This window comes from Oryctolagus cuniculus, chromosome 15, assembly GCF_964237555.1.
Source record: "Oryctolagus cuniculus chromosome 15, mOryCun1.1, whole genome shotgun sequence".
Classification (NCBI taxonomy): Eukaryota; Metazoa; Chordata; class Mammalia; order Lagomorpha; family Leporidae; genus Oryctolagus; species Oryctolagus cuniculus.
Genome location: NC_091446.1, coordinates 11540475 through 11563598, shown reverse-complemented (window position 1 = coordinate 11563598; position 23124 = coordinate 11540475). Strand labels below are relative to the sequence as shown.

Genomic DNA, 23124 nt, shown 5'->3' with positions numbered 1-23124 from the left:
AAAAGTACTATAAAGTGAAATAGGAAAGACAAGCTCAATTTTATTATCAGATTTAACACAAGATTATTAAGAAACTGACGTTTAAAAACTTTGTAAGGGTAGGTGTTTGCAGAGTAAAGATGCTGTTTGAGAAGCCCACATTTCCATATCGGAGTCCTTGGGTTAAGTCCTGGCTCCATTAAAACCCAGCTTCCTGCTGATGTGCACCACCACAGGAAGCAGCAAGCAATGGCCCTGGTGGTTGGATCCCTGCCACCCAAGAGACCTAGACTGAGTTCCTAGCTCCTGGCTCCAGCCTGCCCAGTCCTGGCTATTGTGGACATTTGCTGATTGACAGTTGCAATAGGAACTGTTTCTCTGCCCCTCAAATAAGTAAAAATTAAAAAAAAAAAAAATACAAAAATTGAGGGCCACCCCAAATCTCCCTAAGAAACAATTCTGTGTGCGCTTCTCTCCTCCAGATAACTCACCACGAGACTAAGAGCTACATGCTGGCACCAGCCGCAGTGCCACACCATGAGCAGCACTGAGGGTACACTATTTCACATGCACACGGCTTGGCTCAGATCCCACAGGACAACATTTCTGAGACTTCCTGTCTAGAACACTAACCATCAGACAACTTTAAGTTCCTAACTTTATCTACTGAAATTAACCAATGCATACCAACACAATAAGGGGAAAACGGTAGTAAGAATAAAGAAATATTATTTAAAAGAAAAGTATCAGTTCACAACATACTTGCCACAACTCCATGCTGATAGCACTGTCCAACTGAACAAGCCTGGTTTCCAAGTGCATGGACTGGCTCTCTGGATTATTAAGATTGATAGCTGTGCTCTGGTTATGGTGGCGCTGAATTTGCGATAAGTGCATTCTCAGATTGTCACAAAGCTTACGGAATTCAGCCTTACGAGTATACTGGAGGCAGAACTTGAAAGCTATAAGCATAAATGTAAAAAAACATTAGGCAATGTCCACCATCAACTTAAATACTTGAATATGTTTTATTTCACATATTAAGATCAGGAACTTTAACAAGGTTTACCAAAGTCATCATCAGTCTTTGAAGGTAACATGATGAAGTCACAACTCATTTTATGTCCTCACTTTTTAAATGAATTCTGATAAAACCAAAGATAAAGTCATCAGTCCTGTACCAGAACCAAACCACAGTTCCAGGAGTTTACAACTGGGAAATACTTTTAAACTTTCCAAGATCGATCACCTCAAATCCTATACAAACTTCTAATGTGAACAAACTACAGTGACACAGAAAGCAACATGCTCTTATACTAATTAAAATGACATAATACATTATTAGACTGACAGTGACTTAACTCCAACTGTATATATAAATGTGTATATGAAATTACTTAACCATCATTAAAGTACAGTAATTTTCTGTTGACATACATATAATACTATGTTATTTTTCTCTGCTCTTACAAAAAAAAAAAACATTATTTTGATCCAGTGCTGTGGCACAGCGGAATAAAGCCCCAGCCTGTAGCACCGGCATCCCATATGGGCACCACTTCGAGTCCTAGCTACTCCGCTTCAGACCCAGGTCCCTGCTGACGCATCTAGGAAAGCAGCGAAGACTGGCCCAAGTGCTTGGGCCCTACACCCACTGTGGGAGACCCAGAGGAAGCTCCAGGTTCTTGGCTTTGGATTGGCTCAGCTCCAGCCATTGTGGCTATTTAGGGAGTGAAACAGTGGATGGAAGAGAGAGAGAGCTTTCTGTCTCTACTTCTCTCTGTAATTCTTTCAAATAAATAAATCTTTAAAAAGTTTTATTTCAACAGATCTGAAAGTTAATATTTACATCAACAGTCATCAAAAAGCCCAAGTTTACCTGTGTTGAGTGAAAATTCAGATATACTAGTCATGTAAACAAAAAACACAGGTTCTAACACCCACCAGCAAAGCATTCTTAATCGCAGAGTCACTCAATAGTAAATTAAAAACATGCCAATCATCCCTGTCAAGACTGACAACAATAATCACATAATCACAAGGCTGCATTCTCCACAGGAAGGATACTTTCCAAACAGCCCTTCAGAGACTCAAAGCATGTGCAGAGTAGCAAGTGTCATGAGACTCCATTTTATGTTCAATACTACTGTATCAAGAAGAAAAAAAACTTATTTTTCATGGACTTTTTTAAATGCAGAGCTTAACGAGACCTTTGAAATCCAAGACACAGTTAAGCAGCCTACCAAGAATTTGTAGTAATGGAGTCAAAAGTAGAAACTGAACGTACCAGGCAGCAATGGTCACCTGGAGCATTCCATGATGTTAAAAGGTCTTTTGGGCATCAATGTAATACATTCACATGGAACTATCTTAACTTTATGTAATACTAAAAATGAATGTCAACCTCATTCCAATAAAGATCCAACCTAGTTCATTTTCTAAGCACTAACGAAGAAAAGGAGGTCAGTCTGCAACATCAGAATAGATGAGCACTTCAATTCAGCTTATTCAATTAACACGTGGTCTTTACCTTGTTGAGCAATATCATGGTAGAGGCGCTCAACTCTGGAATTGTTGCGAAGAAGGTCCAAACACTGTCTGTATGATTCCCAAAGGAATTTAACCCAAGGAGTTAAAAGTAATCTGTCAGTCCGATCCTGAGTGTCTTCACCACTTACAGCACTCAGAAGAACACTACAAAGACAGGAAAAAACGTTGATACAAATTAAGACAAATTAAGACTTTGCCATGTGATTCAAAACCAACAAAGAGTATCATAAAACAGTGTACACTGTTCCCACACTTTGTATACACTGTAAGGTTGTCTCTCTACTACATGAATTCTCAATCTGTATTACAATTGTTTAAATTATCACATGCTCTTTTCTCTTAGAGCTATAATCTTCCACTTTTATCAATTGAGTATCACATTATTTTGGACAGTACTATACATAAAACTTCAAAGATAAGCATTCTTTCTGATAAACATTTTCTTCAAATAGGATGGAAAATGGAGACCCATGTAAAGAAATGCATGAGATGGCTGTCAGAACATCTTACTAGCATTTAACCCATGTACCTCTCAGGAGTTTGAATGTTATCCAGATCTTCTATGTCCAGCACCATCTGCTGAGATTCTTCTTTAGCAGCTTCAGTTTTTTCCTCTGCCAGTTTCAAATATGCCCTGACAACATCCTCTAAAGATTTAATGTTTACCTACAACAAAAATCAAACTGTAAACTACTTTTCCAATGAACTACACAATGTTTAAAAAACAGATTTTGATATAGAATATTAACTTTGAAAGACAAACTCTTACAAATTACTAAAAGCATTCCTTCAAAATGTAAAACTGGTTCTTTTGTACCTGTTGACAAATATTCTTATACTGGTATAATCCTTCCTTAGCCAAGTGGCTCTTGCGAAGGTCCACGCAAAGTTCCAAGTATTTCAACATAATTGGCTCGTGTATCTTTTGCCATGTTCTGTGTTTCTTACTTTTCATAACATCATAAAGAACGTCCAAAGCAGGTTGCTTTTTGCCAACCTCAAGAAACTCTGAAAACAACAATTCAGGAGAATTAAAATCAGTTACATATATTAAAGTCTAAACCTTGCTCTAACTGGCTACTTTAATTTCTTACTCATTATAAACTTTTTGTAGGTCACATTTATTTGTATCCAAGACAAAGCAATTGAAGATCCATACTATCTCAAAATACAGCCTACAGGTAAAACTAATTTAATTCCACTGTGATTTTAAGAGCACCAGAGGCTGGCACTGTGGCACAGTGGGTTAACGCCCTGGCATGAAGCACCCGCATCCCATATGGGCGCCGGTTCTAGTCCCACCTGCTCTACTTCTGATTCAGCTCTCTGCTATGGCCTGGGAAAGCAGCAGAAGATGGCTTAAGTACTTGGGCCCCTGCACCTGCGTGGGAGACTGAGGAAGCTCCTGGCTCCTGGCTTTGGATCGGCACAGCTCCGGCCCTTGCAGCCAAATGGTGCACCAGAGTGAACCAGCTGATGGAAGATCTCGCTCTCTCTCTGCCTCTCTTCTATGTAACTCTTTCAAATAAATAAATCTTTCAAAAAAAGTTCTAGAAATTGAAGCCCCCGGCAAACTTAGCAAATCCAATTATCTTCACAGCCACTCCTATCCAGCTAATGAAATTTTTGATAGTTCATTACAACAATTAAGGCAGGAAAACATTAGACTGCTATTTTAAGAGCAACTGACTGGGGCTGGTGCTATGGCGCAGTGGTTTAACGCCCTGGCCTAAAGCACTGGCATCCCATCGGATGGAAGACCTCTCTCTGTATAACTCTTTCAAATAAATAAATAAATCTTAAAAAAAAAAAAAAGGATCAACTGACTATATTTAAGTGGGTCCATTTCTGTGCTTTCTATACTGTGCACATTCTATTCATCAATCTAGTCTTTGCCTCCAATACCACACTATACTGATTACTGTACCCTATGGAAAATTCATGCAATCAGGTAGTGAGTGTTCCAATTTAGTTCTTTGGTGATGTACTGGCTATTCCCATGTAAGTTTCACAATCAGTTTGTAGGATCTGATTGGAATTGTGTTCAATCTATATATGAAGTCTGGAAGAAATAACAATATTTAATTTTCCAACCCGTGAATATACTCTCTACTTAGTTACCACCAATGAGAAAAATGTTAAGAAAAGCCCTAGTTGAAGGATGCTATGGTTTGAAATTCGCAGAGAGAATGCCAAGGGTGTGGTCAAGAGATAGTGCTATGTATTTAAGGAACTATTTATCAAGAAAAATGGGCTGGCACTGTTGGTGCAGCATGTTAGGCCACTGCTTAGGAAGCGCTCCTTCCATTTCAGAGTACCCCAACTGCTCCACTTCCAATCCAGCTCCCTGCTAATGCCCCTGGAAACAGCGACCAGATGGCTCAAGCGTTTGAGTTCCTGCCACTCACATGGGAGACCCAGATGGAGTTCCTAGTTCCTGGCTTCAGTCCAGCCCAACTCTGGCTGTAGGTAACTATTTGGGGAGGGAACTACAGGACGCAAGTTCTCTCTCTCCATCACTCTATCATTCAAATAAATAGTTTAAAGGCACCTTTAACTAAGTGCCTTTAAATGAAGTCATTTCAGAGACTCTTAAAGGCACCATTCTCATCACAGCCCAAGTCAGGCTGACTACCTCCACCTACATTTCTTTAAAAAAAAAAAAAAAAATTATTTTACTTGAAAGGCAGAGTTAGAGAGAGAGGAGGATGAGAGATCTTCCATCCATTGGTTCACTCCCCAAATGGCCACAACAGCCAGAGCTGGGACAATCCCAAGCCAGGAACTTCTGAGTTTCCCACATGTATGCAGGGGCCCAAGCACTTGGGCCATCATCCAATGCTTTCCCAAGCGCATTAGCAAGGAGCTGTTTAGAAAGTCAAGAGGCCAGGACATGCCGGGACTCAAAGCGGCACCCATAAGGAATGCCAGCACTGCAGGCAACAGCATAACCTGCCACGCCACAGTGCTAGTCCCTCCACCTACATTTAAGATGCCTTAAAGAAAGCTCAGGCCATGCAGAGTCCTCACTTGGGGGAATGCCTGCCAAAACAATGGGGCTGGGGCTGCTGGGAGCCTGAAGGGCCCAAGGCCCCAACCTCAGTGTATCCAGAAGGCAAGACTCAGAGGCAAAGATTATTCAACCTTCAAGATTTAGCTTGTTTACCCTGTAGGGTTTTGAGCTTTCTGGGGATCTACTGTGTCTCTCTTCTTAGCTATTTCTCTCTTTTGGGCTAGGAATGTTATCCTCTGCACGTCCTACCACGTATTTAGGAAGTATATGACGTGCTGGAAGGGAAATCTGACTTAGGATGAATCCTAGTGCATTATCTTATTTAGATATTTAGATGAGACTTTGAACTTAAGACTTTAATGTTGAGCAGGTTAAGATTTTGGGGGTTCCTGGAATAGAATGAATATAAAGGACACAAATTCGGGGAGGGCAGGGGACAGAACGTTATGGTTTGAATGTTTACGTCTCACCAAATCCACACTGAAACCTAATGTTCAGTATGATAGTATTAAAGGTAGGGCCTTTAGGAGGTGCTCCCATCTTGAGGTCACAAAGGGTGCAGAAACTGTCCCCTCCAAAGAAAGCAATAACAAGGCACCGCCTCCAAAGCAGAGTGCCAGCCCTCCCTGGACACCAAACCTACTGGCAACTCGGACTTGCCAGCCTCCAGACACATGAGAAATAGATTCCACAAACTTCCTCAACTGTTCCCATATCTTGATGTGTTTTTTGATTTACCCAGCTGCAAACTTTAAAATATGTTGGAGAGTTGGAATATTAATTGTGGTTTGGCTAGAGGAAGGAATGTTGGGATGCGCCATTCCAGAAAGATGTGAGAGTTCAAAGAAATGGTAGAGAAATTACTAAACCTGCAGATCAGATCTGGTAAAGCCAATAAGGAATTCTGTTGCCTCTTGTTTGACTAGCATAGAATTACACAATAGATGAGCTAATAAGAATTCTTTGTCTAAGAATTTTGTTCTCAGGAGGAAAATAATGATTTAACAATGGAGATGTATTTTAAGATGTGTTTATAGTGTAAACTAGTGTTTCAGTTCCTCCCAATCCCAAAGGTACTTCAAAAGTGTATGGAAAATGGAATTAAAAGATAAACTTTGGTACAAACTTTTTTCCATAATATGCATTTTATTTCTTTCTTTATTTTTAAGATTTATTTATTTATTTGAAAGTCAAGAGTTAGAGAGAGGAGAGGCAGAGAGACCTTCCATCCGCTGGTTCACTCCCCAGTTGGCCACAACAGCTGGAGCTGCACCAATCCAAAGCCAGGGGCTTCTTTCAGGTCTCTCACGTTGGGTGCAGGGCCCCAAGGACTTGGGCCATCTTCTGCTTTCCCAGGCCATAGCAGAGAGGTGGATTGGAAGTGTAACATCTGGGACTCCAACCAGCATCCATATGGGATGCCAGCACTGCAGGCGGCGGCTTTACCCACTATGCCAAGCGCTGGCTCCCATAATATACATTTTCCACAAATGTTTTGAAAATCTCTGATCTGTATAATTCCAAAAAAAATTTTGGCACCACTTTATCTTTTAATTCCATTTTCCATGAACTTTTTTATTATTTGAAAGGCAGAGGGAGAGGGGGATAGAGATCTACCACCTCCTGGTTCACTTCCCAAATGGCCACCAACAGCCACGGAGCCAAGCATTCCCTCAGGGTCTCCCACTTGGGAGGCAGAAACCCAAGCACTTGGACCATCATCTGCCGTCTCCCAGTGTACTACCCAAGAAGCTAGATCAGAAGCAAGGGGCAACCTCGACCAGGCACTCAGATACAGGACGCTCCCAAGTGGTAGCTCAAGCAGCTGTGCACAAGGGCTGCCCCTTCCAGAACTTTGTGTGGTGCCCTGATACCTTATGTCAACCCTTATAATTTCTCAAACTCTATTCCTCACATGTACATAAATTCAAAATAAATAAACACAAAACCATTATGGAAAAAAGTCCATCTTCAACATGGCCACTGAGTCACTATGAATAAAAAAAAATCTTACAAAAATGTACAACCAGATACTTTGTTGGAACAATAAGCCTCTGCTGTTTTAAGGTGGGGGAACCCCATCTATCTTCTTCCTAGAGCACACAGAGCACACAGTAGGTATTTATCAAAACTACTTCAAGAAGTCTCTATCGGCCAAAAACTTAGGAGTACACGCTTTTAATCAATTAATTCAATTCTTTAAACACAACCCAACTACTCCAGCCACATGTTAAAGTACATTCTCAGGACACACACCAGCAGGGAGCTGGAATCAGCAGTGGAGCCAGCACTTGGCTAATCCTCCACCTGCCGCGCCAGCATCCAATATGGGCACCAGGTTCTAGTCCCGGGTGCTCCTCTTCCAGTCCAGCTCTCTGCTGTGGCCCGGGAGGGCAGTGGAGGATGGCTCAAGTGCTTGGGCCCTGCACCTGCATGGGAGACCAGGAGGAGGCACCTGGCTCCTGGCTTCGGATCAGTGCAGCACGCCGGCCGTAGCAGCCATTTGCGGGGTGAACCAACAGAAAGAAGACCTTTCTCTCTCTCTCTCACTAACTCTGTCAAATAAATGAAGGAGGAAAGGAAGAAGGGAGGAGTGCAGCCAGGACTGAGAACTGAGGTACTCAGAACCCAGCTGTGCTCAACTGCTGTGCCAAACACTTGCCAAGTTCCATACTTTGTGACTCCAAAACAACTGTCTCAAACCAAACCAAACACATGAAAAAAAAAAAATGCTGTAGGACAAACATCCTGACCTCCACCAAAAAAAAAATTGGGGAGCATAAAAACAAGTTTATAAAAAACTGGACAGTGAAGAGACTTTTCATATTAACCTATGATAGCAAGTCTTCCTTTCTATACTAACTTATATACAAGGATGAGTTAATTCCTCCAATTTATCTAAAGAGAGAGGGGAAGATTTTTAAGCTAGAAAGACCTAGCATACGCTAAAGGTTCTATTCTTTAAATCTTTTTTTTTTTTTTTTTTTTTTGACAGGCAGAGTGGACAGTGAGAGAGAGAGAGACAGAGAGAGAAAGGTCTTCCTTTGCCGTTGGTTCACCCTCCAATGGCCGCCGCTGCAGCCGGCGCACCGCGCTGATCCTGGCAGGAGCCAGGAGCCAGGTGCTTTTCCTGGTCTCCCATGGGGTGCAGGGCCCAAGCACCTGGGCCATCCTCCACTGCACTCCCTGGCCATAGCAGAGAGCTGGCCTGGAAGAGGGGCAACCGGGACAGAATCCGGCGCCCCAACCGGGACTAGAACCCGGTGTGCCGGCGCCGCAAGGTGGAGGATTAGCCTATTGAGCCACGGCGCCGGCTAAGGTTCTATTCTAATAAGGAAATGTTGATGTCTACATCAATACTTTAGATATTAAAAATAAAATTGGGAATATATTCTTAGGAAGGTGAGTAGTATTCCGAGTTTACCTTTCAGACAACTGACTGAAACTATGTATCTACCTATAAAGGAAAAGTTGAGGTCAGCCCTTCATTTTTAAAAGTTTATTTGTACAACAGATCAAACAGGTAAGCTATAATGTTACTCAACTTGTACCTTTAGTAACAACTTGATTTTTTAAGGCACTAGTTGTAGAATTTAAATTAAAAGCTTAATTACAGGGTCAGAGTTAGCTATTTTGGCACCAAAGTACTAAGGGCAAAGAACCTTGTCCAAATGATTGCAAGATACGACTCTTTCTGAGAAAATGCTGGACCAACTTCTCACCCTGAATAACTGCCAATTTCTTCCAAAAATATTACTGATATAGACAGGGAGGCTTGAAGAACTTGTACTCAAATGTACTTACATTTTATTAAGATAACGCAACAGATAAGGTCTAGACATGTTTGGGGTTACAAACGCTACAGATGAAACATTTAGATACAATCAGTGAAATGCCCTTTCACCCTCCTGTTAATATCTGGAATCCCGAGCCATTCCGGTCTCCCCACTTTGACACTTTGAGAAGGGATCCTTCCCTCCTAAAATCACAGGTACATTAGTTACCACTTGGAAGGGAAGCCATGTGCAAGGCAGAAACCCCCATCCTACAGCAAGAATCAATACAGGCCTTCTCAGACACCACACAAACAGCATTCCAGTCTATGCCCACAACATCCTCTCCTCATCCAGCCTACTTCAACCTCAAGATGCCTCCCTCCCCAAGTTGCCCTTCATGAATCAAGTCTACTGCAGCTTAGAAACTCAACAAAGTTTTGACTCAGATAATCTAAGTTCCAACAGTTACAGAAATGTTACACTCATATCAAGATTCTAAAGGGAGAAGTGAGGAAGGGAATAAGCCCTAAACACAGCAAATGTGTAATATTTAGGCCGGCGAAACTTATAGGACTTCAGCCTCCTAGCATGGGGAAATAAATGCTCGTTGGCAAAGCACGCAAATAAGTGCAAGACACATCTACAGAAGGTGTGCACAGCTGTAATTTCCTGCAAGCCATTTTGTACACCGTAAGCCTAAATTTCCAAACATCAAACAAATCTTAACTTTGTACAATTTGTTGAAATGAGTTTCTATTTTCTTACCCACACACTACTGAAAGTCCCTCAACAGTCTGTTCTTACCATTTCAACGTTGGTTAGAATTACTTATCCGATTTAGGTTATAGCTTTAATAGGTTTGTAATAGTTACTGTCATCCACAGAACTTGGATTTATCCTATCCCCAGAGTGTTACTTTTAGCTTAAAAAAGGATGTGATCAACACATCTTTGCTACTGACAGTTTATCAGTGGGGTCATTTCTGTGTAATGACTCAAGCTGAGCTTTTCACAGAGTGAAATTTCAAGCAAGCTACGAATACATGTAAACTGTCAGACTCCCACATCCACCTACAACGTGGCTAAGACCCCAAACAGGTCTGGCCAGACAGAGGTGAAATTAAGATATGAATGCCTTAAACATTGTTTAAAAAAAAAAAGCACTTTAACAAGAACGCTTTCAAAGCCCAGGCACCTGCATAAAACGTGTGCACCCTCATAATGCAACGTAATAAGTGCCTGCTGCAGAGCCCGGGCGGCCGGCTCACTCCTGCGCGTCCGCGCCGTGCGTGCACTTGTGGAGAGAGGGCAGGCGGCGGCGCCGCGCCGAACACAGCGATCTGGACGTCAGGAGACCTTGGTTTTAGTCCCCTGGCGCAACAACTCGCTCCCGGAGTGACCTTGGGAAACCATCTCTCCCTCTCCCTGCGCCCCACTTTCGTCCTCTCTTTGAGAGAACACCCGAAGTCCCCTTCTAACAGCCACTCCGCTCCAACTTCCTGCGCTTCGGAATCGCCTTCGGGGCTGCCCCTAATCAATGCCAGGAGAAAACAGGAAGCCGGCGAAATGGGTCAGAGGCGCCGGCGTGGAGCCGGGGCCAGGCGAAGGCCGAGTGGACCCTGACCCAGCCCGGCCGGGCGCGCGGCCGGGGGCCGGCCGGGGCGCAGGGGGGGCCGGGGCGCAGCGCCGGGCTGCGGCCCGGCGGGAGGTGGAGCCGAGCAGCTCGCGTGCATTGTCCCCGGGAGGGAGCCATGTTTCCTCCTCCCCGGCACTCCCAGATGGCGGCCCAGGAGCGCGGCCCGAGCGGGCGGAAGCCCCGCGGCGTGGAGAGCCAGCCGGGGGCCGCAGCCCGGGCCCGCCCGACTCCAGCGCGGCAGCCCCCGGGCGGAGCAGGGGGCGGAGGGAGGAGGAAGGGCCCCCGGGGCGACGGTTCCCGGCTCCGCGCCTCCCACCCCCACCCGCCACGAGTGGGCAGGGAAACCGAGGACAGCCAGGGGCCCGAACGGCGGCGGGAGGGCCGCATCGGCGTCCTCTGCGGCCGCAGCCGGGTGGCGGGGCGGCGGGCAGCAGGTCTGGGTCTCGACCTCCGAGGCCTCCGGCCGCCCAGCCCGGCGCGCCCCGATCCCCCTACTCACCGTTGGCGCGTTTCAGAGCATTTTCCGGCCTCTGAAAATAGGCCGGCATTTTGGCGGCAGGCTCAGCTCACCCAGCGTCAGCGAACTCCCTAATGGCCCGGGCCGGGAGAGGGGACGAAGCCCACGCGCCTCGCCAGCAGTCGCCCGCGCCCAGCCGGCCAGAGACGGAAAGGAAGGAGCCACGTGACCCCCGCGCGGCGGCACTGCCGCCGCCCAGGCCCCGGATGTAGGGGCGGGTCTCCGCACGCGCCCCGCCCCTACGCACGCGCAGGCGCGCCGGCGTCACCCGCGCCGGCTGACGTGGCGGCGGTCGGCGCCCTCCCGGCGCGCGTGAGGGAGGGGCGCTGGCGCGTTCCCTGGGGGCGGCTGCGGGCGTCGCAGGGCGGCCTTAGGGAGACGGTTTGGGGCGCCTCGGTCTCCGGGCGCGACCTGGGGTCCGAGTTCCTGGCGGCGGAGAGAAGCGGCTGCCCTTATTCCTGTTGAGCACAAGTTGCGCGGAGTGACGCTGGGATGCGCCGTCAGGAGACGGAATGGCCGGCGTCCCTTAGGGAACGATGCCGAGTTGTCCTGGAACCGGCAGGCCGTTTAAACGCGTTCCAGTTCTCAAACCTCGAGCGTAGACAGCGGCAGTGCAGTAAGTTCATCGTGGGTCTATCACACGTGTTGACTGCGAGATAAGCTGTGCGAACCCGTGTCGGACGGAGCACCACGTGACCGAGCCAGGGCCCCACAGCACCTGCAGGAAGACCGGTTCATTCTTCCGCCTCCACAGAGGCGTTTCTCTTAATTCTTATCTGTCTGAGAGGCGGAGAGGGAGAGCGACGGGGAGAGACTCCCATAGGCAGGTCTCCCCCGGGCTCGGCGGGGGCCGTTACTTGACCCAGTGAGCGCTTGCTGTCCCGCAGGGACTGGACCCAGGCTCAGTGATAGACGTGTAGTCTTCACTACTAGGCCAGACAGCCACTCCCAGGATTTTCTGTTTAAATTCATCAATATAAGGAAAGAAAATTTAAAGTATGCAAATGTGGACAAAAATAATCACAGATTTTAAAAAAGCTTTTTTAATTGCAGACAGTTCTTCCTCTGAAATGCGTAAACTATTCTGTATGCCTGAGCTTACTCCCACAAAACTAAAAGCCAGCACATGGATGTAAAAGCTACAATTTTAGGAAGCTATAGGGCAGGATCAAGGGACCTGTTCCGGTAAGAATTTAGGTGGGGAAAGCGACGCCTTGGGGGCAGACGTCCCACAGGGACAGCTGCCTGGGATCCGGCTCCCTGCTGGTGTGCCTGGGAACGCAGCAGAAGGTGGCCCAAATACTTGAGCCCTGCATCCGTGTGTGGGACCCGGATGAAGCTCCTGGCTTCAGCCTGGCCCAGCCCTTGCAGTTGCAGCCATTTGGAGAGGGAACCAGCAGATGCAAGATCCCTCTCTCTGCTTCTCTCTGTGTATTTTTGCCTTTCAAATAAGTAAATAAGTCTTTTTTTAAAAAAATTGAAGAGCTCAACATGAGAACAAAGTAAGTATGTGCTGTGGATAGAAAACTATGTAATAGACCCAAACTAAAAGATACAAAGAGAATAAAAGGAAACTTGGCCTACATATCAGCAAAAGCCTCCTAAGAGTCCTAACTTTTTATTATGTCTCAAAATAGAAAAATGGATATCAACGTTGCAGCTGCTCCACTTCCAATCCAAATCCCTATTAATGTACCTGGGAAAGCAGCAGATGATGGCTCAAGTGTTGGGGCTCCTGCCCTTCTTGTGGGAGACAGGTGGAGTTCCAGGCTCCTGGCTTTGGCCTGGCCATTGCAAACATTTGGGGAGTGAACCAGCGGATGGAAGAGCGCTCTCTATATGTAACCCTGCCATTCAAATATATTAAATAAATCTTTAAAAAAATGGTAAAATAGGTTCATGGATTACTAATTATTTGGTAGACTGAGACAAACTGGAAAGCTGGAAGATAAAATGAGATCCAATATGTACACATTGATCCTTTTCCTTTCAGATTAAAGTGTGTGAAGCGTTTGGTAAAGTAATAGGCAATAACCACTTAAATGCATTAAATAGGTTTGTTTAGAGTCTACTGCCATTTCTGTGAATAAGTGTAATGTCAAATTCCAGGACCAGGCTACCTGTTAAGTTTGACAGATATTCAGTACCAACTAACAGCCATAATGTTGGATGCTGGCAATAAAGGGAGGCAAGATATCTGCTTTCAAGGAGTTAATGACTCACTGGTGAAAATAAATGAACACACATTAAGAAAGCAGCTAGGATCTTATCTGGGTTGAGAGAAAATCATAATTACATAACACTTGATTAATGTTTCCTTAGTAGGAAACAGGCAACCTGAACATGATAGAAATCACTTTAAGAAATAGGAAGAGTAGGCCGGCGCTGCGGCTCACTAGGCTAATCCTCCACCTTGCGGCGCCGGCACACCGGGTTCTAGTCCCGGTCGGGGTGCCAGATTCTGTCCCGGTTGCCCCTCTTCCAGGCCAGCCCTCTGCTGTGGCCCGGGAGTGCAGTGGAGGATGGCCCAGGTGCTTGGGCCCTGCACCCCATGGGAGACCAGGAAAAGCACCTGGCTCCTGGCTCCTGCCATCGGATCAGCGCGGTGCGCCAGCTGCAGTGTGCCGGCCGCAGCGGCCATTGGAGGGTGAACCAACGGCAAAGGAAGACCTTTCTCTGTCTCTCTCTCTCACTGTCCACTCTGCCTGTAAAAAAAAAAAAAAAAAAATAGGAAGAGGAAATGAGTAATCAGACTGATGAAATCTGCTCCTAATCCAGTTACTTTTGGGCTCCATATGACGAAGGATTCCTGTAATGCAGTATTTGTGGGATAAGCAAGATTCCTTCCCAAAAAATTGCAAGGGGCACAACAGAGGCACTGCATGATACATATTTGTGACAAAGTATCATCCAGCTTTGAAAATAAGTATCATGTTTTACAGTTTATAAAGTGCTTTCACAGAGGTCATTTTAGTTACAAGGATGCAGTAAAGATATTTTTGCTGGTGAATGTTATGAATTTCAGAGAGGTAAAGTAAGAGTCACAAAACACATTGATTCAACAAACCATTGTCAAGTGCACAGTAGGGCTTACAGCAGGGAACAGGACAGATTAGATTTCTGCAGTCATGGACTTTGCAGTCAAGCACCCACCAGAAATTCTGTGCAGACAGTGGTCACTAGAGTCCGGCCCCCTCACCTCTCCAAGACGAGCTCTCAGCACTCAATGCCTTTCAGCACCCTAGGCACAGCCTCACCTCTTCCTATTCCTTGCTCTGGGAACAGCCTTCAAGTTCGCCTTGAATATCACCCCCTTCAGAGTTCTTCCATGGTCCCCAGGTTAGATTCGATGCCGAGGCAGTAAGGACCCATACCATCCTGTCAGAGCACCAGTCCGCTCTTCAGTGTGATTCCTTGCCCGCTGTAAACTCAGAGCTGGGGAGAATCACATGTGTTGTTCACTGTTGCATCCCTGAAGCCTGGCAGAGCAGTAGGCAGATAGGCCACTCTCAGAAAAGGCTGGTGTGTCTCCGTATGCAGATTTATAGAAGAAAGCATCCCACTGTAAGACAAAATTTCAAAGCTAGAGATTTTCCAAAGACTGATGTTTATTCAGGAATGGCAGAACACTGCCATGGGACTATGCATGGAATAGTAAACTGGGCATATTCAAAGAGGTGCAAGCACGGGGCAGTTTCTAGAGGCAAAAATAAAAATTACATCAGATATTTTGAAACAATAATGTTTGGCCACAGTGATTAACAACCATGGTGATGTCAGCTTAAGGTTCAACAGCGGCTGGGCAGATGGCCATGTAGAAGTACTTTTTTTTTTTAAGTTTTATTTTATTTATTTGAAAAGCAGTTAGAGACAGGAGAGATCTTCTATTGGCTAGTTCACTCCCCAAATGGTAGCAATGTCCAGGAGCGGGCCAGTCTGAAGCCATGAGCCTAGAACTCCATCCGGGTTTCCCACTTTGGTGGCAGGAGCCCAAGCACTTGGGCCACTTCCATTTTTTTCCCAGGCACATTATCACAGAGCACAGAACTGAATTGGAAGTATAGCAGCAGGGACTCGATAGCGTTCTGGTGAGATGCCAGCATTACAGGTGACAACCTGCTTGGACAACACCGGCTCCACTGTAGAAGTAATTTTTTTAAGGATTTATTTCTTTGAATGGCAGAGTTACAGAGAGACAAAGGCAGAGAGAGAGAGAGAGAAAGAGAGGTCTTCCATCTGCTGGTTCACTCCCTACATGGTTGCAGTGGCTGGAGCTGCACTGATCTGAAGCCAGGAGCCAGGAGCCAGGAGCTTCCACCTGGTCTCCCACACAGGTGCAGGGGTCATCTTCCACTTCCTTCCAGGCCATAGCAGAAAGCTAGATCTGAAGTAGAGCAGCCAGGACTCGAATCTGCGCCCACATGGGATGCCAGCACTGCAGGTGGCAGCTTCACCTGCTATGCCACAGCTCTAGCCCCTAGAAGCACTTTTCACAGGAAGTCGTGGTACCCTCTGTTTAAGTTTATGATTCTGGAAATCTGATAGTTACTGTCAGGAAGTCATGTGGAAGAACTTTTTCTTCCTGACCTCCCAGCTTTATTGTTTTGTTAGGGCTGACACAAGCAACACCATTTTGATTTTGACAACTTTTACATCCCTTTCACATCACTGCATCTGTGGAGAAGAACAAAGTTGAAAAGTCCAGGGACCAGCACTGTGGCACAGAAGGTCAAGCCTCTGCCTGCAGTGCCAATATCCCATCCTAACTATTCCACTTCCAATTCAGCTCCCTGCTAATGAGCCTGGGAAAGCAGCAATGATGACCCAAGTACTTGGGCCCCTGCACCTATGTGGGAGAGCTGAAAGACCCTCTGGCTTTGGATCTGCCAGCTCCAGCCTTTGCAGCCAATTGAGTAAATCAGTGGATGGAAGTCTCTCTCTCTCTCTCTCTCTCTCTCTCTCTCTCTCTCTCTCTCTCATTCTGCCTCTCAAATAAATAAATATTTAAGAAAAAAATTGCTTATGATTGGGTTCCTGCCACCCACAGGAGAGACCTGGACTGAGTTCCCAGCTATTAGCTTCAGTCCAACCTAGTGCAGCCCCAGCAATTGGGGGCATTTGAGAAGATAGGAGCTTTCTCTTTGTTTATCTAATTTCTCTCTCTCTCTCCCCCTTCCTGCCTCCCTCACTCCACTTTGCTACGCCAATAAACATTTTAACAAGAAAATCACTGGTGCTGGGGTTGGGATCAGCAGCCAGAGCATTCTCTCTCCAAGCATTGAAGCTCCCACTGTCAGTCTAGACCTCCTGCTATTTCTCTTCTACAGACCCCAGGCCATGTCCCTCATTTTTTGATGCCTAGTTCTAGCTCCTTGGCACCCTCTTCACACTATGTAGATTTCATTGCTCATGTTGATGGCCTACCTTTCTTACCTCTTGCATGCTCACACCTTTGAATCTAAGCCAGGAGGCAGCAAACTTTTTATGTGGTGCCAAATAGCATGTATTCTAGGCTTTGAGGGCTGGGAGTTATATCTTCAACTTCTGAAGCAACTGTTCTTGCTGAAAGAACCATGGTTTTGTGTTGTTTGTTGTTAGCTTATTTCATAGATGTAAAGATGGTTCTGGGGCTTGCACCGTGGCTCACTTGGTTAATCCTCCACCTGCGGCACCAGCATCCCATATGGGTGCCGGGTTCTAGTCCCAGTTGCTCCTCTTCCAGTCCAGCTCTCTGCTATGGCCCAGGAAGGCAGTGGAGGATGGCCCAAGTACTTGGGCGCCTGCGCCTGCACCTGCGTGGGAGACCAGGCGGAAGCACCTGGTTCCTGGCTTCGGATCGGCACAGCGCCGGCTATAGTGGCCATTTGGGGGGTGAACCAATGGAAGGAAGACCTTCCTCTCTGTCTCTCTCTCCACTGTCTAACTCTATCTGTCAAAAAAAGATCATTCTAAACTCAAGGCTTTACAAAAACAGGCAGCAGGTAGGGGTGTACCTGGAGACCCATGAATCTCTCTCTTGCTTCAACAGTGTTTGGGCAGAATAGATTCAGTGAGTCTTCCAGCCTCAGACCACCCTACGGTCTCCTCTCCTATTGCAACCTCCAGGATCACTTCTCAACCATCTACTGCTTCTGGGACCAGCCAACACCAATTTGGGGGGGGTTATCTCCGTATTGTGACCAACCATGGCCTCCCACGTACATCAGAATTGTTCCACCTAGGGGAAGGCCTCCATCAACCACCTGGTCAATCTTCATTGCAGGCCTCCTGCCCCTACCTCTCTCCGGGCTTCAATTCTCACTACACGATACAGCTCTGGGGAGTGTGGGCCCTTCTTCCTTGAGGTGGCCAAGGAGAAGCACAGGGGTGCCAAGGATCTCTTGAAGATGCAAACCACACCGCCTTCCAGGACACGCGGAAGCCATCTCGAGAGTGAGACGAAACCCTAGAAGCCAGGGAAGCCACCTTGGCCCTAGAGAAGAACCTGAACCAGGCCTTGTTGCACCTTCATGCCCTGGGTTCTGCCCACACAGACCCTCAACTCCCTGACTTCTCAAAGAACTACTTCCTAGAGGAGGAGATAAAACGCACCAAGAAACGGGCAACTGTGTCAACCTCCCCAGGCTGGGCTGGGCGAGTGTCTCCTTGAAAGGCTCACTCTCAGACATGACCAGGAGCCTCTAGGGCCCAGCAGTCTTTGAGGGCCCTTCTGCATCTCCTGGTAACAGAGCTTCTGCCTGAGCCTTCTCCTCCAGCCACTAGCAGTTTTTTAACAACCCAAGAGGGGCCGGCGCTGTGGTGTAGTAGGTTAATCCTCCACCTGCAGTGCTGGCATCCCATATGGGTGCCGGTTCTAGTCCTGGCTGCTCCTCTTCCCATCCAACTCTCTGCTATGGCCTGGGAAAGCAGAAGCTGGCCCAAGTCCCTAGGCCCCTGCACCCATGTGGGAGACCTGAAAGAAGCTCCTGGCTTCGCACTGGCGCAGCTCTAGCCGTTGCGGCCATTTGGGGAGTGAACCAACTGATGGAAGACTTTTCTCTCTGTCTCTCCCTCTCACTGTCTGTAACTCTATCTCTCAAATAAATAAAGAAAAAATCTTAAAAAAAAAAAAAAACACAGGAGCCCTATCCCAAGGCTTGGACCAAATGGAAATAAAGCTTTTTATGGGAAAAAGAAGCAGAAGGAGGAAGAGGAGTTGGAGGAGGAGGAGGAGTTGGAGGAGGAAGAGGAGGAGAACTGTAGGCAGCAGGCTGGATTTGGCCCAGAAAGCATTGTTTATTGACCCCTATGCTAGAACTTGGCACATACCATTAAAGCTCTCAAAGTCTCAATTTAAATGTGTCACTTTCCTTTTTTATTTTTATTTTTGAAAGGCAGAGTGACAGAGAAGGAGGGGGAGGGAAAGAGAGATCTTCCATTCACTGATTCACACCCCAAATGTCTGCTGCAACAACCAGGGCTGGGCCAAGCTGAAGCCAGGAGCCAGGAACTCCATCCAGGTGTCCTACATGAGTGGCAGTGGCCCAAGTACTTCAGCCATCTTCATCATCATCTGCACCAGGCACACTGCCTCCGATGTCGGCTTCCTGTGTTGGTTCCAGTTTGTGTCCCGGCTGCTCCATTTCTGATGGGGATCCCTCCCTGCTAATGCACCTGGGAAAGTAGCAGAAGATGACTCAAGTCCTTGGACCCTTGCACCCATGTGGAATTCCAGGTTGAGGCTTCTGGCTTCAGCCTGCCCCAGCTCCGGCCAGTGTGGCCATTTGGGGAGTGAACCAGCAGATGGAAGATCGATCTCTCTCTTTCTTTGTGTTTTGTCTGTTTGCTTGCTTGTTTTAAATAGATTTATTTATTTATTTATTTATTTGAAAAGTGGAGTTACAGAGAGGCAGAGGCAGAGGCAGAGAGAGAGAGAGAGAGAAGTCTTTCATCCACTGATTCACTCCCCAAATGGCTGCAATGGCTGGAGCTGGACCTATCTGAAGCCAGGAGCGTCTTCCAGGTCTCCCATGCGGGTGCAGGGGCCCAAGGACTTGGGCCATCTTCTCCTGCTTTCCCAAGCCATAGCAGAGAGCTGGATCAGAAGTGGAGTAGCTGGGACTTGAACCAGTGCCCACACAAGATGCCGGCAGTGCAGGCAGAGGCTTTTCCCACTATGCCACAGCGCTGGCCCCTAGAAACATTCTTGGCTCCTGTTTTTCCTGTCACCTTCCCATATCTAGTCAATCCATTGACATATCCTGTGTCTGTCAGTTTCAGGCTATCTCTTGTCCAGGACACCACCATTTCTCATTTGGAAGACATCCTAACTTGCTAACTTGTCTTCCTTTTTCATGTTGGGTCCTTTCTCTTTACCCTGCACATATGGAGCAGAGGGATCCATTTAAAATTAAAGTGAGGGGCCGGCACCACGGCTCACTTGGCTAATCCTCTCCCCACAGCGCCGGCACTCTGGGTTCTAGTCCCGGTTGGGGCGCCAGATTCTGTCCCGGTTGCTCCTCTTCCAGTCCAGCTCTCTGCTGTAGCCTGGGAAGGCAGTGGAGGATGGCCCAAGTGCTTGGGAGTCTGCACCCACATGAGAGACCAGGAGGAAGCACTTGGCTTCTGGCTTCAGATCGGCGCAGTGCGCCGGCCGTAGCAGCCATTTGGGGGGTGAACCAACAGAAGCAAGACCTTTCTCTCTCTCTCACTGTCTAACTCTGCCTGTCAAAAAAAAAAAAAAAAAAAAGTTAAAGTGAGGGAGCCAGCATTGTGGCACAGCCTGCAGCGCCAGCATCCCATATGGGCACCAGTTCAAATCCTGGCTGCTCCACTTCAGCTCCAACTTTCTGCTAATGTTCCTGAAAACACAGCAGAAGATGGAACAAGTGCTTGGGCCCTTGTGCCCCTGTGGGACACCCAGATGGAGTTCCAAGCTACTGGCTTCAGCCTGACCCAGCCCTAGCTATTGCAGCCATTTGAGGGGTGAACAAACAGATTAAAGATGTCTGTCTCTGTATCTTGTTTCTTTCTTTCTCTCTCTCTCTCCCCCTCATTCAGTGAAAATCAAACCCCTTACAATGGCCTGCAAGGGCCTACACAATCCCTCTTTTCCTAATCACTTCACTACTACCACCACCAATGTCATCTTTTTAAAAAAAAGCTTTATTTATTTATGTGTGTGTGTGTGTGTGTGTGTGTGTGTGTTTGAAAGGCAGAGTGACAGAAAAGGAGAGACAGAGAGAGCATCCAATGTTCCAATCCCCGAATGTCAGAACAGCCAGATGTGACCAGGCCAAAGCCGGGAGCCCAGAATTCAATCCAGGTCTCCCACATGGGTGGTGGGAACCCCAATACTTGGGCCATCACCTGCTGCCTTCCAAGTGCATTAGCAGGAAGCTGGATCAGAAGAGGAGTAGCCAGGACTGGAAATGGCAACAGCGATAAGGGATGCCAGCATCCCAAGTAGCTTGCTGGCCTGCTCTGTGACAACACCTGACCCAGTGTCATCATCTTCTCAGCGAGATCCTCCCTGCCTTCCGTGTTTCCCAGCACCTTCTCTTCTCTCTTATGAATTTATTCCCTTATTGCCCAGCCCTCTAGATGTCATAAGCTTGGTGAGGCCAAAGATTTGTGCCTGTTTTGCCCACTGCTGTATGTCTAGCACTTCTAACAGTTCCTATGACATAGTAAACACTCAACAACTGTTTGTGGAATCAATGACAGACGAAATGATTAAAGCAGATGTCCCCTATTGCTGCTTCCCATTTGGACTTTGTAGGACTGAAAGCCCTTGGAAGTAGTGACTGGGACGGCGCAGGCAGTGCCTGGCACGTGGTCAACACCCAGTGTATGTTTCAGAGCACCTTGATGGCTGCAACTGGATGATGCCAACAAGGCACACAGGCTTACGGCCTTGCATTCTTTTTTTTTTTTTTGGTAAGATATACTTATTTATTTGAAATAATTACAGAGAGAGAGAGAAAGAGTGACTACAATGGCCAGAGCTGGACGAGGCCAAAACCCAGAGCTTGGAACTGCATCTGGGTTTCCTGCATGGGCCATCCTCCACTGCTTTCCCAGCTGCATTAACAGGAAGCTGGATTTGAAACAGTGCAGCCAGGACTCAAACTGGTGCTCTGATACGGGATACCAGGGTCACCAGCTGCAGCTTAACCCCCTTAACCTGGCCACAGTGCTGGCCCCTTGGCTGAGTATTGTTAACAGAAACATGTCCTGGCAGTACTTGATAGTTATTGAGAGCAATGCACTTTATACTCAGCTGTCTTTGCCCTTTAATGCTCTGCTGGACTCCGGGAGAAGACTGAGGGGAAGAAAATGAGTGTGTCTGTGCAAATTGGTCCTCAAACACACGTGTGGGCATGCGTGAAGCCCAGCTCCTGCTTGGGGAGTCAGGAGGTGATGCCCAAAGCTACACAAACCGCCTAGCCAAGAAAGCAGAGTGAGTAAAACACTGTGCATGGTGGTTTGGGGTGTGGTTTGAAAACAAGCTTCTCTGTTAAATATGTTCAACATGATTAGAAGGCAGCCTGGAACCACAGGGTGTGGACTTCTTGTGGAGGACTTGGGTGTTAGATAATCTCCCATAGGCCTCGCATTGTATTCTCTTCTCGTGGCGCTGCCTCAGCCCTTTCGTGAGCACCCGGCCTCAACCTGAGACCAGCCTCCTTCAGTTCTCTACAGAGCCCGCCTCATGAATGGTTTTCTTCATTTCATTGGCTACTGACTCATCCACTCGAGGGTAAGCTCTAAGAGGCCAAGCGTGTCTTGTTCACCACTGTATCTCCCGCTCTGGGACAATGCCCAGCACAGAGCCAGCACTCCCTAAATACGTGAGATCTATGAATAAATAAAGGGTTGGGGACAGAGGAAGAATTCTAAGCTGTCCCTGGGATTCCCATTCCCTAGTGAATATGCCCTGCAGAATCCCGGGGCTGTGGATACAATGGGACATCCTTCGTGGTCAGGGGATACGTCACAGCAGACTTTAAGAAAGGGACAGGATCAGAGTGGGCCTCAGCATTCACACAGCCTTTATTTCATCTTTTTTATTTTATTTTAAAAATTTATTTATTTGAAAGTCAGAATTACACAGAGAGAAAGAGGTCTTCCATCTGCTAGTTCACTCCCCAATTGGCCACAACAGCCGGAGCTGCACTGATCCGAAGCCAGGAGCCAGGAGCCTCATCTGGGTCTCCCATGTGGGTGCAGGGGCCCAAGGGCTTGGGCCATCTTCTATTGCTATCCCAGGCCATAGCAGAGAGCTGGACAGGAAGTGGGACAGCCAGGACTTGAACCCATGCCCATATGCAATGCCAGCACTACAGGCGGCAGCCCCACCCACTACACCGCAGCGCTGGCCCCTATTTTATTTTTTTAAGATTATACTTATTTGGGGCTGGTGCCGCGGCTCAATAGGCTAATCCTTCACCTGTGGCGCCAGCACACCGGGTTCTAGTCCCGGTCAGGGCACCGGATTCTGTCCCGGTTGCCCCTCTTCCAGGCCAGCTCTCTGCTGTGGCCAGGGAGTGCAGTGGAGGATGGCCCAGGTGCTTGGGCCCTGCACCCCATGGGAGACCAGGAGAAGCACCTGGCTCCTGCCTTCGGATCAGCGCAGTGCACCGGCTGCAGCACGCCGGTCGCGGTGGCCATTG

At 47.3% G+C, this 23124-nt stretch overlaps 2 protein-coding genes across 2 annotated transcripts in view; one reads left to right on the top strand and one right to left on the bottom strand.

The window, feature by feature from the left end:
• The window catches only part of EIF3A (eukaryotic translation initiation factor 3 subunit A), a 42507-nt gene extending 30767 nt beyond the window's left edge, over positions 1-11740 (bottom strand). Inside the window, exons 1-5 of the mRNA XM_008270597.4 lie at positions 11453-11740; positions 3347-3537; positions 3059-3195; positions 2510-2673; positions 742-941 (exon numbers count right to left, since the gene is read on the bottom strand). Of these exons, the coding sequence (XP_008268819.2) occupies positions 742-941; positions 2510-2673; positions 3059-3195; positions 3347-3537; positions 11453-11501 (741 nt within the window). The 5' untranslated portion in view covers positions 11502-11740. The remainder of the gene's footprint in view (positions 1-741; positions 942-2509; positions 2674-3058; positions 3196-3346; positions 3538-11452) is intronic.
• Positions 11741-11776: 36 nt separating this feature from the next.
• The window catches only part of DENND10 (DENN domain containing 10), a 49056-nt gene continuing 37708 nt past the window's right edge, over positions 11777-23124 (top strand). The window contains exon 1 of the mRNA XM_051824223.2: positions 11777-12086. Within this exon, the coding sequence (XP_051680183.1) occupies positions 11963-12086 (124 nt within the window). The 5' untranslated portion in view covers positions 11777-11962. The remainder of the gene's footprint in view (positions 12087-23124) is intronic.